At 45.7% G+C, this 13,695-nt stretch overlaps 3 protein-coding genes across 3 annotated transcripts; 1 reads left to right on the plus strand and 2 right to left on the minus strand.

Moving 5' to 3' along the window:
- Window positions 1-3,596: 3,596 nt before the first annotated feature.
- On the minus strand, window positions 3,597-10,852 carry CCR75_001129 (uncharacterized protein; the record flags this gene model as incomplete). Its single annotated transcript, XM_067959234.1, has 13 exons — window positions 3,597-6,735; window positions 6,818-7,917; window positions 7,982-8,103; window positions 8,177-8,271; window positions 8,405-8,559; window positions 8,619-8,732; window positions 8,796-8,900; window positions 8,958-9,053; window positions 9,121-9,250; window positions 9,315-9,508; window positions 9,573-9,679; window positions 9,737-10,044; window positions 10,218-10,852. The coding sequence occupies 13 exons, from the start codon at window positions 10,850-10,852 to the stop codon at window positions 3,927-3,929; spliced, it is 5,970 nt and encodes a 1,989-aa protein (XP_067823438.1). The 3' UTR covers window positions 3,597-3,926.
- Window positions 10,853-11,353: 501 nt separating this feature from the next.
- On the plus strand, window positions 11,354-12,465 carry CCR75_001128 (uncharacterized protein; the record flags this gene model as incomplete). Its single annotated transcript, XM_067959233.1, has 7 exons — window positions 11,354-11,424; window positions 11,470-11,512; window positions 11,564-11,696; window positions 11,752-11,928; window positions 11,994-12,190; window positions 12,251-12,375; window positions 12,435-12,465. 7 exons carry the CDS (start codon window positions 11,354-11,356, stop codon window positions 12,463-12,465), a joined length of 777 nt encoding a protein of 258 aa, XP_067823439.1.
- Window positions 12,466-12,611: 146 nt separating this feature from the next.
- On the minus strand, window positions 12,612-13,592 carry CCR75_001127 (uncharacterized protein; the record flags this gene model as incomplete). Its single annotated transcript, XM_067959232.1, has 1 exon — window positions 12,612-13,592. One exon carries the CDS (start codon window positions 13,590-13,592, stop codon window positions 12,612-12,614), a length of 981 nt encoding a protein of 326 aa, XP_067823661.1.
- Between the last annotated feature and the right edge of the window lie 103 nt (window positions 13,593-13,695).

A 13,695-nucleotide genomic window follows, 5' to 3' on the forward strand; every position in this document is an offset into this window, starting at 1 on the left:
CTCCAATCCTTTTACGAGCGCGAGAATTGCTCGTTCTCTAATGGACCCTCCGTCGAGCAGCATGGGTCTCGTCGTACTGTCGAACGAGACCTGGAATGTCAATCATCAGTTGGGAACGATGTTCCCAACTATCATGCGTAGGTGGATACCCTCGCCAACGAACGAGATAACTCGATTGAACCCCTTTCGCTCACGGTGGTTTGAGAAGATTTCAACACGAAAACGCTTTTTACCACTCGAATTTGTCAATGGATGTGGAGGAGGAGGGAAAGTTGGGTTCGTCTCGTTTGGTGAACCCGAATCGACATCGTGATTTGGATCATACCCTTCCCTATTTGAGGCAGGACATTGATCACGAGCGATCCAGTCGCCGCGAGTTAGCGATGAAGGCTGGTAATATTTCTCGTGACCAATTGAGAAGTTGTGCGAAAGTCGCGACTGATCAACTGGCAAACGAAAAGATACATCAGTCTTTTCAATACAAGCTGGTGACAGCTCATCAAAAGATCTCTTCCTTGAGGAAAGAGTGGATAGTCTGGTTCATTAGAAGCAAACTCTTCTCCAAGACTATCATTCTTTAGCTCGGGACCATCGCCTTAGACCGTTCCGGGGTGATTCGGAATAGGAAGAAGCCTCGTACTGCTGGTAGGGGGACACCCGAAATAAAACGTAGGATGCGTACGCATTGCCTTGGCGATGCAGTACACGACAGCCTATCTACTTGGGCAGTAATTTATTACTGCCCACAATTCGTCACTTCATGTTCTAGTAGTTAATTATAGACAGGATGACTAGGTCGTTAACATTAAATGAAAGAATGTTTGCTCTTCCATTTCTGTCAGAGTTCCGTTTGTGTCGGGCCACCACATCAGCGATGGATACTTGTACGTCCGGACCACTGTTTCTCTTTCCTTCAGTAAATCACCTGCCGACTCGGTTTTGTATTTGTCTTTAGTGCGACCGGTGCACACTGCGGAGATGTTATTCTCCTCATTTATGAGAGCACTATTTTTTGAATAATATTGTTTTCGATGATGTGTTTTTCAGCAGTTATCACAGTCAGCAATTGCATTATTGATATTACTAAGTTTGTCCACTTCAATGTTGATTAAATCAACATTGGTATCCTTCGCACTGCCCAATCCATCAACCCCTTAAGAGCCTTATCTTCTTCATAATTTCTTTTAACGTCTTCAAATAATGTTGACGACGGAAAACTTATTGTTGCAACAGTGGCCTTTTGCTCACTGTTGTTTTGCGAAGCCGGCTAAAATCAGGCCGGTGTGAAAGGACATTAGCGGCGACGTTAAGTCGTCCTGGTTTGTATTCCACGGAAAATTTATACTCCGCGAAAAAAAACAATCATCTCGCCATTCTTTGGGACCCCCCCCACCGTGCGTAAAGAAGCAGGGTCCGTATTAACAATGAACGGTCTATCTCCCAAAAAATAGACCCTAAGCTTAGCCAGTGCGTATTTCATGGCAAGAAGTTCCTTGTCATGCACTGAATAGTTGCGTTCAGTTGATTGAAGCTAACGCGATTGGTTACAGACGACGCGCTCTGCGCCATCTGTGTCATATTGCATTAACGCACAGCCAATTGCAAAATCGCTGGCGTCACAGATCACATGAAATGGTCTGTCTTGGTCCGCAATCGCCGAAATTGGCCATCGCATCAAGCTTTGCTTGATACCCTCAAAGGAATGCTGACAACTTGCGTTCTATAACCACTTAATATTTTTCTTTAACAAAGACAAAAGATGTTCTGTCATTTTGGCATTATTGCGGGATACTGGTGTAAGTGCGCCGCCAAGCCAATAAACTTTTGAAGCTCTTTTACATCGACTGACACAAGCCAATCGGTGAACGGCTTGATATTTTTCGGATCCGGGCGTACACCATTCTATCCACGATGCGCCCAAAGAAGTGGTATTCCGCTTGCAGCGAGCATGCACTTCTTGAGATTTGCATACAACTTACGTTTACGCATAAGTGTAGAAAAATTTCGGGTGTAAATCAACGTCCGACTTTCATGGCTCTGCTATGAGCGAAGACGTCATCAAAAGAGCTCGGTGCAAAATCCCGCACCGATCTCAACCGATTGGTAACACACCTGTTGAATGCCGCAGGGGCATACTAAGTCCTTGTGGCATAAATAGCCACTTCCATAGCATTCCGCTTGGGGTACTTACTGCTGTGAGCGGAAAAACCTGTTCACGCCTAAGGATCTGATTAAATCCATCCATCAGATCCATTGACGAAAAAATAGTACTCTTTGACATACCATCTATAATTACGTCTTTTCGTGGTATCGGCATTTGAGCCGGTACAGTTGCAGCGTTCAATTTATTACATGCAGAATCCGCAACCTTTCTTTTGCTTCACGCACACAAAAGGTCGGAGAGCTTTGTGAAGAGGTTGAATCCCTCTAATGGCCCTCTGCTAAGCGATCGCAAAGATTACTTCTTCACGAGGCAATGGTCACTGCTTCATGATATAGTATTTCGAACCTGGAATAGATCGATTTCATGTCGAGTTACATTACCCTTAGGCAACTCGTACGGTACGGATTCAGGAAATACATCCTTAAATTCGATCAAATCTTTATATAAAGGATTTGTATTCAAAGACCCCAGGATTAGGATGCAAAACGTTCCATCTGAGTCTTCTTATCGAGGGTACTTTCGTACATCGATGAGCTGCTGAGAACCCGTTCGTTTTCGGGGAAATATGATTGCCGACCGAATGTTGGCCACGTAGCTGTCATCTGTGACTAGTACGCAGATCTGCTTGAATTTGCCACTATGCAGATCACGCAAGAGCCGTTTCGGTTCAAGCATTGGCAATTGAGTTATCTTAGATATTATTTTTTGAGGCGCTATCGGATCAACTGTACAAGCGCCTACACCTGATTCATTCTTTACTGAGACATTTAATGTTTCAGTTTCCTCTTTGAAACTTATTTTCACAGGTATCTAGGAACTTTTGACGACCACAGGTTTTGGGGGACTTATTCCCGCAGAATCTTGAGGACTTATTCCCCAAGTTTTATTTGGGGAGTATTCTTCCCAAATGCCTCTAGCTGCACAGGCAGCGTCGAAGTTCGACCACTCGAATAAGTTGAGTAATACGAAACAAGGATGCTTGCTTGGAAGCAACATCAGAGAAAATTTTCAACGCCTGTCGTATCAGTACTAGCCAAAGGTGCCCCGTTACACCTGGTAGCACCTCGTAGTCCATCAACGGCCCACGCACGTTCCATCAAACAAGGACATGTTAAATAAAGAAGGAGGAAGTTTTCAATTTCCAATATTTCCATTATTGCGTAAATAAATACCAAATGTGGCAATATTGGAACTATTAAGTCAAAAAATTAATAAAGATCATAATTTTGTACTTTTTTCTTTTATTTCCTCTCATAGGAAATAATATTGATTATTCCTCTTACAGAAATAATATTTATGTATGGGACACCCCGTTACCAGCTTGCAATAACCTAATTAATATGGAGACGCTGAACTTAATTGCGGCTATATCCTACTAATCAGAATGATCTTGATTATCTAAGCTTCACACATCGCTAGGCAATCGTTCAAATATCATTGGCAAAAGGAAGTTCCCGATTATATTTCCCAAAATTAGAAATGTGCCATAACTATCAGAAAAAGCTTAAAATAAAAATATTTGAATTCGCAGCGAGTAATTGGCTACGTTCAAGCAATCACTTAGTGCGGGCCAATTCCTCTACAAACTCGCCTAGCTCCTCCTGCATACGCTTTCTACTAACACTATTGTCATTCTTCAGTTCGAGCCACTTGCTGAACGCTGGAGCCAACAAGGCACCTTCCTTTACTAAATGCTTTAAAAGTCTCTTCACTTCTTCTGCAGGCATTAAGTAACATTAATTCAGTTCAACATTGCATCACATCATATGTAAAAAGCACAATTTTTACCAGTGGCATTTCGAGTCTGCATCAGAGCCGAAACGAGTCGAACTTGGGTGTCTGTGTTACCGCAAAATCCCATCAATAGCATACATCGTTCAGCAGACGGCAGCTCTCCTTCCTTTGACAGATTCAAAATAAAAATGCATGCATGGGTAGCAAAAAATGGATCGTTGCGCATGTGATCAGGAATATTCAAAGTAATGAATGCGACAATTTCATCATATGAAGAGCCCTGACTGACACGCTCAACGAGGCCAAACGCGGTGTCTAATGCCAGTATGTCCGCAATTTCGTACATTTTGATCCACTCCTGCATGTGAATATACGACTGTTTAAATGATGGAAAGATACTGAGAAGCGTCAGATTCGTTTCACTCAATCCCTTCTTTGCTTTGACAGCATCGGCGGATTTCAAATTTTTCAAGATTTCTCCAATAACAGCAGCAAGGAAGCCGCCGTCAACCAGCTCTCGTAAAGCAATTATGTCTACCGCCTGCAGACAGCTACCGAGCATCCAATCCAGCGAGACGCCCGTAGTAGTCGATTCCATTATAAAATGCACAACAAAGTCCGACATGTATTCGTGGAGCTTTGGCACGTCACACCAAAGGTCGCTGCATAGCTCAATTGTCTTTTTAATGGCATACCGAATACTCACAAATGAAAGAGCATGTGTCCTTAGACTCAGCTGATACAATAATTCCATCATTTTCTTACGAATTTCCGCCTTGGCATCAATAGCATTTTTCAAAATTCCGAAAGCAAAAATGCGATTCACGTCCTCGTGCTGCTTATATTCCTTCTGAAGCTCAGCAAGGCATGCTTCGGCTTCTTTTAAGTCGGCAATCAATGCATACTCCTCGGCAATTGACTTTGCTTTCTTGCCGATATTCTCAAGAGTTTCGTCGTCAAGCGAGGGTATAGCAATAGCAACAGGTGTGAGCGATTGTGGCTTTTTGCTGGAAACCACAACAGGACTACGGCGACTAGCCGAAGAGCTAGCCGGTGCTCCAGGAGCGCCAGTGCGCGCTTGACGAGCGGCTACTCCAAACGCGGCGGGTCTGCCGGACGGTCCAGTCTTAACCGAATCATCACGCGCACCGAACCCACGTGGAAGTGCCATCTGTTTGTTGCTACCACGGCTGCTCATAGACTGCGACTGCTGGTATACTGGTACCATTGTCGAACGGCTGTTGCTGTAGCTATCGCGATACGAGTTAGTACGTCGGTCCGATCGAAGATGATCGCGTTCATCACGGTCACGACCACCTCCACTGGGTGCACTGCTCGGCGGAGCGCGAGCCTCTCGTTCGGCTTCCTTTCGAATCTCGTTCAATGTTTTTTGCTTTAACTCCTTACGTCGCGGCTCCCATCGATGCTGACGCAACTCGATGACATCCTTAATCATAAAAGTAATACGGGATGACAGACGCTTGTCTTTCACGAGCTTAGCTTCTAGATAGCGGAAGTAGGAAGGCATACAGCCTTGCGCCCCGTGCTTATCCAAATCTTTGCCCATAGTGGTAAGCAACTTAACCAAGGACTCGATGCTTTCTTCGTCAGGAGGGTTGTTCGGATGCAAGCAAGCCAGTAATCCTTCACTGTTAGGACGAACATCCATAAGCTTCATGATACACTCGTGCATAATGCGTTCTTGAAGCATTCCTTTCCGATATAATTCCCCAATGAAGCGAATGTTTCCCAGCATGCGCAGCTTCATAATCAGTCGCTTTTCCTCGTACTCAGCTTCCATCTGCGGTGTAATTTTACCTTCCTCCTTGTCCTTCGTGAATTTTTGTTCTAGCTCTTCGTAAATGTTATCGCGCTCAAACTCTTCTTGACAAGCGTTGAGTAATATACGCTTAAAAGAGCTTGTCTTAATAGCAACGCGACTGGCAACCTCGTGGCTTTCGTGCGGACCATTGAGCACCTGGTCGTCGCCCAAATCATCAAGATCTTGGCCAGACCAGTAATACCGAGGAGCTTTTGGGTCTTCAGCTACCCATATCTTGATAAATTTATGATCTCTCACTCGAACTTCACTCAGCTTAATGTTCGAAGGAGCAGGAATCGGCTCAAATTCTTCGCCACTGGCTGATTCTAGGGCACTAGTCCCATCATCAAATGGCCCAACCACCTCCGAGTCCGAATCGGACATAGCTGTCCAGTAAAACATCCCATCATCATCGTTCTGGACAATCTTTAAAAAAGACCAAACTTGCCAATTTGCTTCCAAGTGCACGCACAGGTCGGCGTACATATCACAGAAATTAGGCTCGCTGACTGCCTTGTCAAATATAATCTTAATGACAGTCTGCAACATCTCCAAACTTTCCATGTTAATACTTGTGAGTTGTCCAGCTAAACGGTCGAATTTCTCGCGAGTCATCTTGTTCATAATACCATTGACGTTCTTTTTCATCACATCCAAAATTGAGACATTCTTTGTAGGTATCCAGCGATTTGCTGAACGGCTCAAAGGCTGAACAGGGCCATCAAGAAGAGGCGGATCAGGAGGACCACCTCGACTGCCCCGACCACCTCGACCACCTCGATCTCCTCTTCCACCGCGCTTAGGGAGATCTTGAGACCGTGTCCACTGGGCCCCTCCGCGCGATCCACGTCCCGATCCACCAGGTTGCCTCTCGCCGCGTTCCCAACCAACGCCACTGCGTCCACCTCTGGACCCACCGCGAGAGATAGCAACTTCACTGGTAATATCCATCGACGGCCAGTCGGAATTTGAAGAGCTTGAAGCGTTTGGAATGTCTTTGTACATATCCCGAAAGCTACAAGTTCATAATACGTTTGTAAGTATCTACGATGACGAACTGTCGAACCAAAGACTACAATATTCGAGTAAAGATGTACCTTGTCAAAGCTTCAAGCGAATAGGTTGCCTTGCCAGTAATCTTGTCCTTTATCGTTGCAATACCCTTTGTCGTTGTGTCAACATCATTGGGTACCGGCATTTCCATTCTATCTTCGTGAACATATTGTACGACCGGCATGATTGGGTCCTTTTGAACAGAAGCCATTTTTTCTGGAGAAACGATAGTTGATTCCCTGGCAGGAATGTGCTTTACACTGGCAACATCTGTCTTTCCTATATCGAAAGATAGATCTTCAGAACCACATATAGATGTAGTTGTGGTAGTTGCAGTCGTCGAAATTTTTGTAGAAGACCCGCTATGCCTCACTATTAAGTTGCTCTCCGTCGATGTGGCTCCATCCTTATCATTCAGGTCACCGGACCTCTGCGCTAAACATGAGCCGTTTACTGCTTCAGGCTCCGCAACAACTGAAGGCACATTTTTTCCAGTAGCAGCCGTTCCAAGCGAATTTGATACAGAATTCTCGGTTTCGTGTAATTGCGACTCTGACTCCGTCTTTGGCGTGCGTAACATTGGCTCCTTGACAAGTGACAGCTCTTTTTTTTGTGGGGTGCTCTGAGCTGAAGTGCTTGTGCTGGACCCGGCAACCTTCCCATCATCTAATTTGATGCTATTATCTGTCGAACTTACCGAGGACGACTTGTTTCCAATCACGATGGGTTTGCCGGTTCGAGGATCAACAATTTCAAGTCTCTTACGCTCTCGCTTCGGCGGCGGTTGATGATTCGGCTGTACAGACATGGGCATCGGCATTGCCCCCATGCCCATACTCATATCATGCACTGGAGGCATTCCATACATATGCGGACCTCGAACGTATGGACCAGGGTCCATCATGTAATGCGGCGAAATTTGCATCTGTGGCCGATAATATCCTTGCGATGTTGAATTCATGTTCCCTCGAGGCATTACCTGTTGCTGGTGGTGCATGGCACCTCGTGGAATCCGTAGGCGGGGATGCTGGTGGTGGTGGCCCCCTGGAGGTCCTCGCATCTGTTGATACATGCCACCTCCTGGCTGGTGACCCATCGGCGGTGGTGGGCGATGGCTTATTGCACTATCGTAAGGTCTTGCCGTCTAGAATATAGAGGAGTATAAGTGAGGAAGCACAAAGATCGGGAATGCGGAAAGGGAAACGCACATGTTGCAGGTTAAAACCTCCACTCTGCTTAAAGACTGGGGCGTTAACGTCCATTCCGTCCGCTCCAGGTGACGTGATTTGAGAGTGTGTGTCATGCTGCTGCGCAGTCTTGGGTCTGTACTCTATAGTGTCATAAGACGCAGTCAGTTAAGCACAAAGTCGAGGATCATATGGCGCGAGTAGTGAAGCGGGTACCGAGGGGTTGCAGGTTGCCGCGAGGGTGCGGTACGCCATTACTGGAGCCGTAGCCGCCGCTGCCAGAATTGGAATTGAAATGCTGCGACTTCATGCTTTCATCAACTTCTCGTCAAAGTTCTCCCCTTGTCGCGGGTGAAGGGGGACTGAAAAATGGGAGCCAAGTGAGCCAGCAACGGGTTTGTGTAACGCTAGTGTGTCGTAAAAGGAATCTTTATTTTAGTTTACTATGACCCAGGTATATTACTGCCGATGAATGCCGCAGCAATTGCCGCATTTGTGCGTTCCTCTTCTTGCTGAAGTTGAAGCTTTAATAAGGATTTAGGTAAAGACGTTGATGCCGACAGCGCAGCATCAGATACAGGTCTCTCCTGCATCAAGAGCTGCGAGTAACAGCAGGAAACGTCAAAGTAACCACTCACCATCATTCCGAAATCGTTACCTCATCCTCAGTCACTACAACGGGGGCCAATTCGTCCCGTTCGAGCTCGGCATTCAAGTCCAACGTGAATCGATGGGAAAGAAGCTGCCTCAAATCGTAACCTTTTCGACGTAACTATTCAGATCATAACAATAAATATCGTAGTTTCCCATTGACGTATCTATGACCTTGTTGTACCTGAAGCGGAGCGTCGTCGTCTTCAATCAATTCCAGTAGAGATAGAAAGCATGGACTGAGGAAATTTCCACTAGTCGTATCGTCGTAGAAAAAGTCCTCTGGAATCTATCAATCAATCATGAGATGTTCTCAAAAGCTGCAAAATCGATTTGCTTGAATTACCTGTTTCAATTGCGTTATTAGCAGCTTTGTAAACGCCAGAAAGAGTGGCACATACTTTGAAAGAGCTCGCTCGCATGAGCACATAAGTGCGACGAGCTTAAATAATTCCATTAGTTTTATGCTAAGGTTACTTCTCATTATGTAATGCAAAATTGCTGCTTACCTGCTTCCATTGATTGAGTGCTGCTAACGATGAAAGCTGCAGGAAAATCAGAAACGATAATTGGAGCTCACCAATGAGTTCTTTCCAGTCACTACCAAACTCCGACTTAATTAGTTCTTCTAGCATCTCACTTCATTGACATCACCATTTCACTATTAGTCAAGACAGGCTCTAGAAGTAATGCATCAACGCACCTTTTATCGAAGTGATATGCTGTCCTCGCCTCTGCCGACAGATCTGTGCGTGCTCTAGGCAGCGTAGTAAAGCGTACTGTTCGAGGTAAGTCGGGAAAGTATGGAATTACGTCGTCTTGTGTCCTAGACGAGGTTCCTACATCCTCATCTGCACATCCTGGAAGAAGAATAGCGCCAAAATCCACGCCGCAACGCTGCAACAACATTGTGGTCATGTCAGTAGCAGCTCCAACAATCGACTTGTAACAACAGATCAACCTGCAACACCGAAGAAGATATGTAACACGAAAGTCGCTGCCACGTCTTCAAATGCTGCTTTGAGTACGGTCCGAGTCCCCCATCCAGCTGAAATGACAGCACCGCACCTGCGAGATGCCCTAATTAACAATGCAATAGTGATAAGATTTCCTTCATATGCGTACGCTCGAGATTCTCCACGTTGAGCCCTTGTTTTGGCGGTCCCAGCTCTTCTTTTTCCAAGCTCCACTCACGCACAATTACTTGTGAATGGCGCTTTACGTGCACGAAAAAGCCTTGACGGATGCCATGTTCTTGCTCACGTGAGCGAAAAAGCACAAAGTGAATTCCCAAAGGAATAAACTTGACGCCCTGAAACTTAGCACCCGTACGAAAAACCTCGTAGTCAACACCCAATTCCGTCTCCGGAGGGACGTTCAGACAAACAAGGAAGCCACCGATGCCACTAATACCGCTAATGCTTTCATTTACGCTGGCATCGGATTTTGTATCGTTGATAATTTGAGACGCGCACGGTGTCAGTTCGGCGCAATGACCTTTGCTGGTTCCAGCCATTGTTGCATGTAGGGGTACACTTTTAAGAAGGAAATAGGTTTTTGACGAGGGTTATATTAAAACAATACCAAGACACTACGTAAATTCTACATCGCAATCAAAACAAAGGCACTAAAGCAGTAAATAGCTACAATTGATGTCTTCAGATTCTCGGCTTGAGAGACGGCGGGGGTTGGAGATACTTCGTTGACTTTTGATCCATGAGAGAAGCGAGGCTTGATCTTTGGAGTCATCATATTAAATGAGCCATCGTTGCTACTGCTGCTTTGGCTACCAAAAGTTGAGGAAGAGGATGACATTGATGTGGAAGCTCCGCTCAGAGAAGTTCCACTAAGATCTGCCTCGCCACTGCAGCCCATAGCAGCAAGCTCTTCCTTTGAAAAGCTATTAAAAACACCTGGATGAGTCGGTTTAGCCCACGAGGCGGAATCATCGAAATTAGCTGAAGGCGTCCATGTGCAGCATGGATCACCCAACTCTTGTCCATTGGTTGCGCCATCGCCATCTGAGTCCGCTTGGCACAGCTCTGTTGTCCACTCATGGTCAGCAGCTTGAAATGCCTTTCCGAATGGATTTGTCATTCCTCCACCTGCAGAATTTTCGTGGCCTAGTGCAGCAATGCCGATTACCCCGTTGCCATTTGGAATTAAAGCAACATACGAAGGACGAGCGTTGGAGTGTATTAAAAACGATGATAAAATGCAATAGCACAATGGCAACTTCATAGTCTTCTGTTAGCGAGACTAAGTAGGAGGTTTGCTGGTAAACGAGTTGTGGCGAATGAAGCAGCGCAAAAGCCAAAAGTTTATCATCATGCCTTGCTGGCAAGTAACTATCAGCTATCAATCGGGTTTAAACAATTGTCTTATATAGATACGTCGCTTAAACTATTTGGTAATCGTGACGTCTGGCTGGCTGATTGATGGGTCGATTATTGTTTGGCGTTTCATGAATATGTATACGCTGGATGCTGGATGAAGAATGTGAAGGATGGTTCTCTCTTAACACGAATCCCGCCGGTGGTAATTTGGCCTTATTTCCTTTTCTTATACTTATAATAACATTTTTTCTGCGGTAGGCTGAAAGATTCAATCGCACGGTCTTTTAGTGAGAACCGAAGAAGATGTTGACACAATGCTATAAACGGGTCCTCCTACTTGCCAATTGCATTTCCTTTTACCGGATGCAACGATAGAGCTGGAGGTCTTATCAAATTATGACACTTTATGACAATACATGCTCAAGCCGAATTGCAGCTGATGCACGCATTTTTAACGGCCTTCATTGAGTCTTACATGTAGGAAACGCACGCTGACATGATAAAAGCATTGTCTTTGTGAAGTTTTAAACTAAAGACCGATATTAGCAAAGAGAGAGCGAATATTGTAAACAGACTCTAGGCGTCAATTCTTCAACACTATGCTTTCTTCCATTAGAGGAGTTCCAACTATAATTATTCAGATGTGTTCCAAGCTCACCAGTCACGAACAGTGCTGCAACCGCTGCAGGCCGAGCAACGTAATATCAATGACACTTTGGCTCAACAACTTCGAAAATTTGAAAAAAAAAGTGAATATGCAACGCTTCAGTAGCTTAAATTTGCCTCCTGCTTGACTCGGCTCAGCGAATTGCCGAGGCTCAAAAAGAAGTTCACGTGACTTTGAGAAGGTGGCACAGAAGCGATCACAAACACCGGCTTCTCTATCTGCCGAAGCATTTAGCGTTAATGCATGTATGAGCGCAATAAAGCTCAACGAGACAATCGTTGGAATATTAATTGCCCACTGTCGTAGCCACCCCAGTAAGGCTGACTTCATCAGTTAACGCATTGGCATGGCAATACATTCATTTACATTCTTTACATAGGATTTGTTTTGATTTTGGGCCTCCTTTTTATCCAATCAAATGGCATCCCATCAATTTTTGCAAACACACAGATGTCTGTTTTAGATAACATGCAGCCCATAATGACTCGATATGTACGCCTTCTTGGTGCCCGCGGCTTATCCAACCATGCCAAGTCTCACGTGCACATGCCGGAGACAGCGATGCTCAGTAACAACGTGGGTCATTTTCTCTAGTGTTGCGGTACTTTTATTCGTTAAAGTTGTTCATCGGATTAGGGTACGCACCGGTTTGAGCGCAAGGGCTGGGAATATTCAGCGTACATGGGAATGCTAGGCGGTCCCATCGTGCTGTATTTAGGGCTTAATAACGTGCCAGAAACAGATTCAGACGTCTTTGCCAGGTATGTTCCTGCTTCTCCGACAAGGCTGCTAATAATGCTAATCTGGTTCCCTGTCGAAGGGAGGAAGCTTTAAAAAAACGCACCGAGTAATCTCTCAAGAACTACCTTTGCCCATTTAATGCCTTGCAAACTCGATGAGAATATCACTAATCACACCATTCTTACAATTCACGCGCTTATGAGTGAGCAATCATAGGCTTTGGACATAAGTAAACGTTTTACTACTTTAAAAACTATTAATTCTTAAGCAATTTCAAAAGTGCCTTGATTTCCGCTGTAGTACCACCGCTCGAGGTGAGTATGTCCGTCTTGCCAACCTGCTGGCGAATGAGGCTGCAGAGCACATTGCCGACACCCAACTCCAAAAAATGAGTCACGCCATTATCCACGCAAAAATCGACGCTGTCACTCCAGCGAACGGCGTGCACAACCTGATCCTCTAAAACTCGTGCAATCTCTACTGGTGTTTTTTTCGACGCCTTCGCTTCAACATTCCATACCAACGGCACTTTTGGCTCGTGGAGCTTTTCGTCGTCGAGCAATTGTTGCAGGTGCTCGTGTAGCTCCAATTTTGCAGGTTCCATCAGTGCACAGTGAAACGGAGCACTTACGTTAAGAATTACCGCACGTCTCGCTACTCTAGTGGATTTCGCGCGAGCAATCGCAGCGTCGACAGCTCGTGCGTCACCACTTATGACAATCTGTTGGTTTGAGTTATAATTTGCGATTTGGCACACTTTCCCAGTGCTGGCTGACGCCTCATGACATAGTGACAAGGCGTCTTCAGCACGCACAGGCATGAGAGCTGCCATAGAACCTACTCCAGGAGCCACCGCTCGCTGCATAGCCAACCCACGAACGTGCACGAGACGAGCCGCGTCTGCAAACTTAATGGAATCAGCCGCCACTAGTGCCGTGTACTCGCCGAGTGAATGACCTAAAACAAACTGCACAGGTGGTAGCTCCATTTCGTGCTGCAAAACCTGCAGCACTGCAATTGACATGGAGAGAAGCGCTGGTTGGGCCACGTGGGTGGATGTGAGATCATCAGCCGGACCTTCAGTCATCCGACGTCTCAAATTAAGCCCTGTGGCCTCGCTGGCTTCCTCCAGCACATCACCAACAACGCGCGGCCAATCTGCCAGCAGATCTTTAACCATGCCCACGCGCTGACTGCCCTGGCCTGGAAAGACAAGCGCGAGACGACGCGACGCCATACTTACGAGTTTAGTTCTTCACTTATTGATTTGTAGCGCACGAAACAAGCACATCAAGTACAAGAGACATATATCTACTTTCTTATTAAGCTAAAGGGCACCA

The sequence above is a fragment of the Bremia lactucae genome, linkage group LG8, assembly GCF_004359215.1.
Source record: "Bremia lactucae strain SF5 linkage group LG8, whole genome shotgun sequence".
NCBI lineage: Eukaryota > Oomycota > Peronosporomycetes > Peronosporales > Peronosporaceae > Bremia > Bremia lactucae.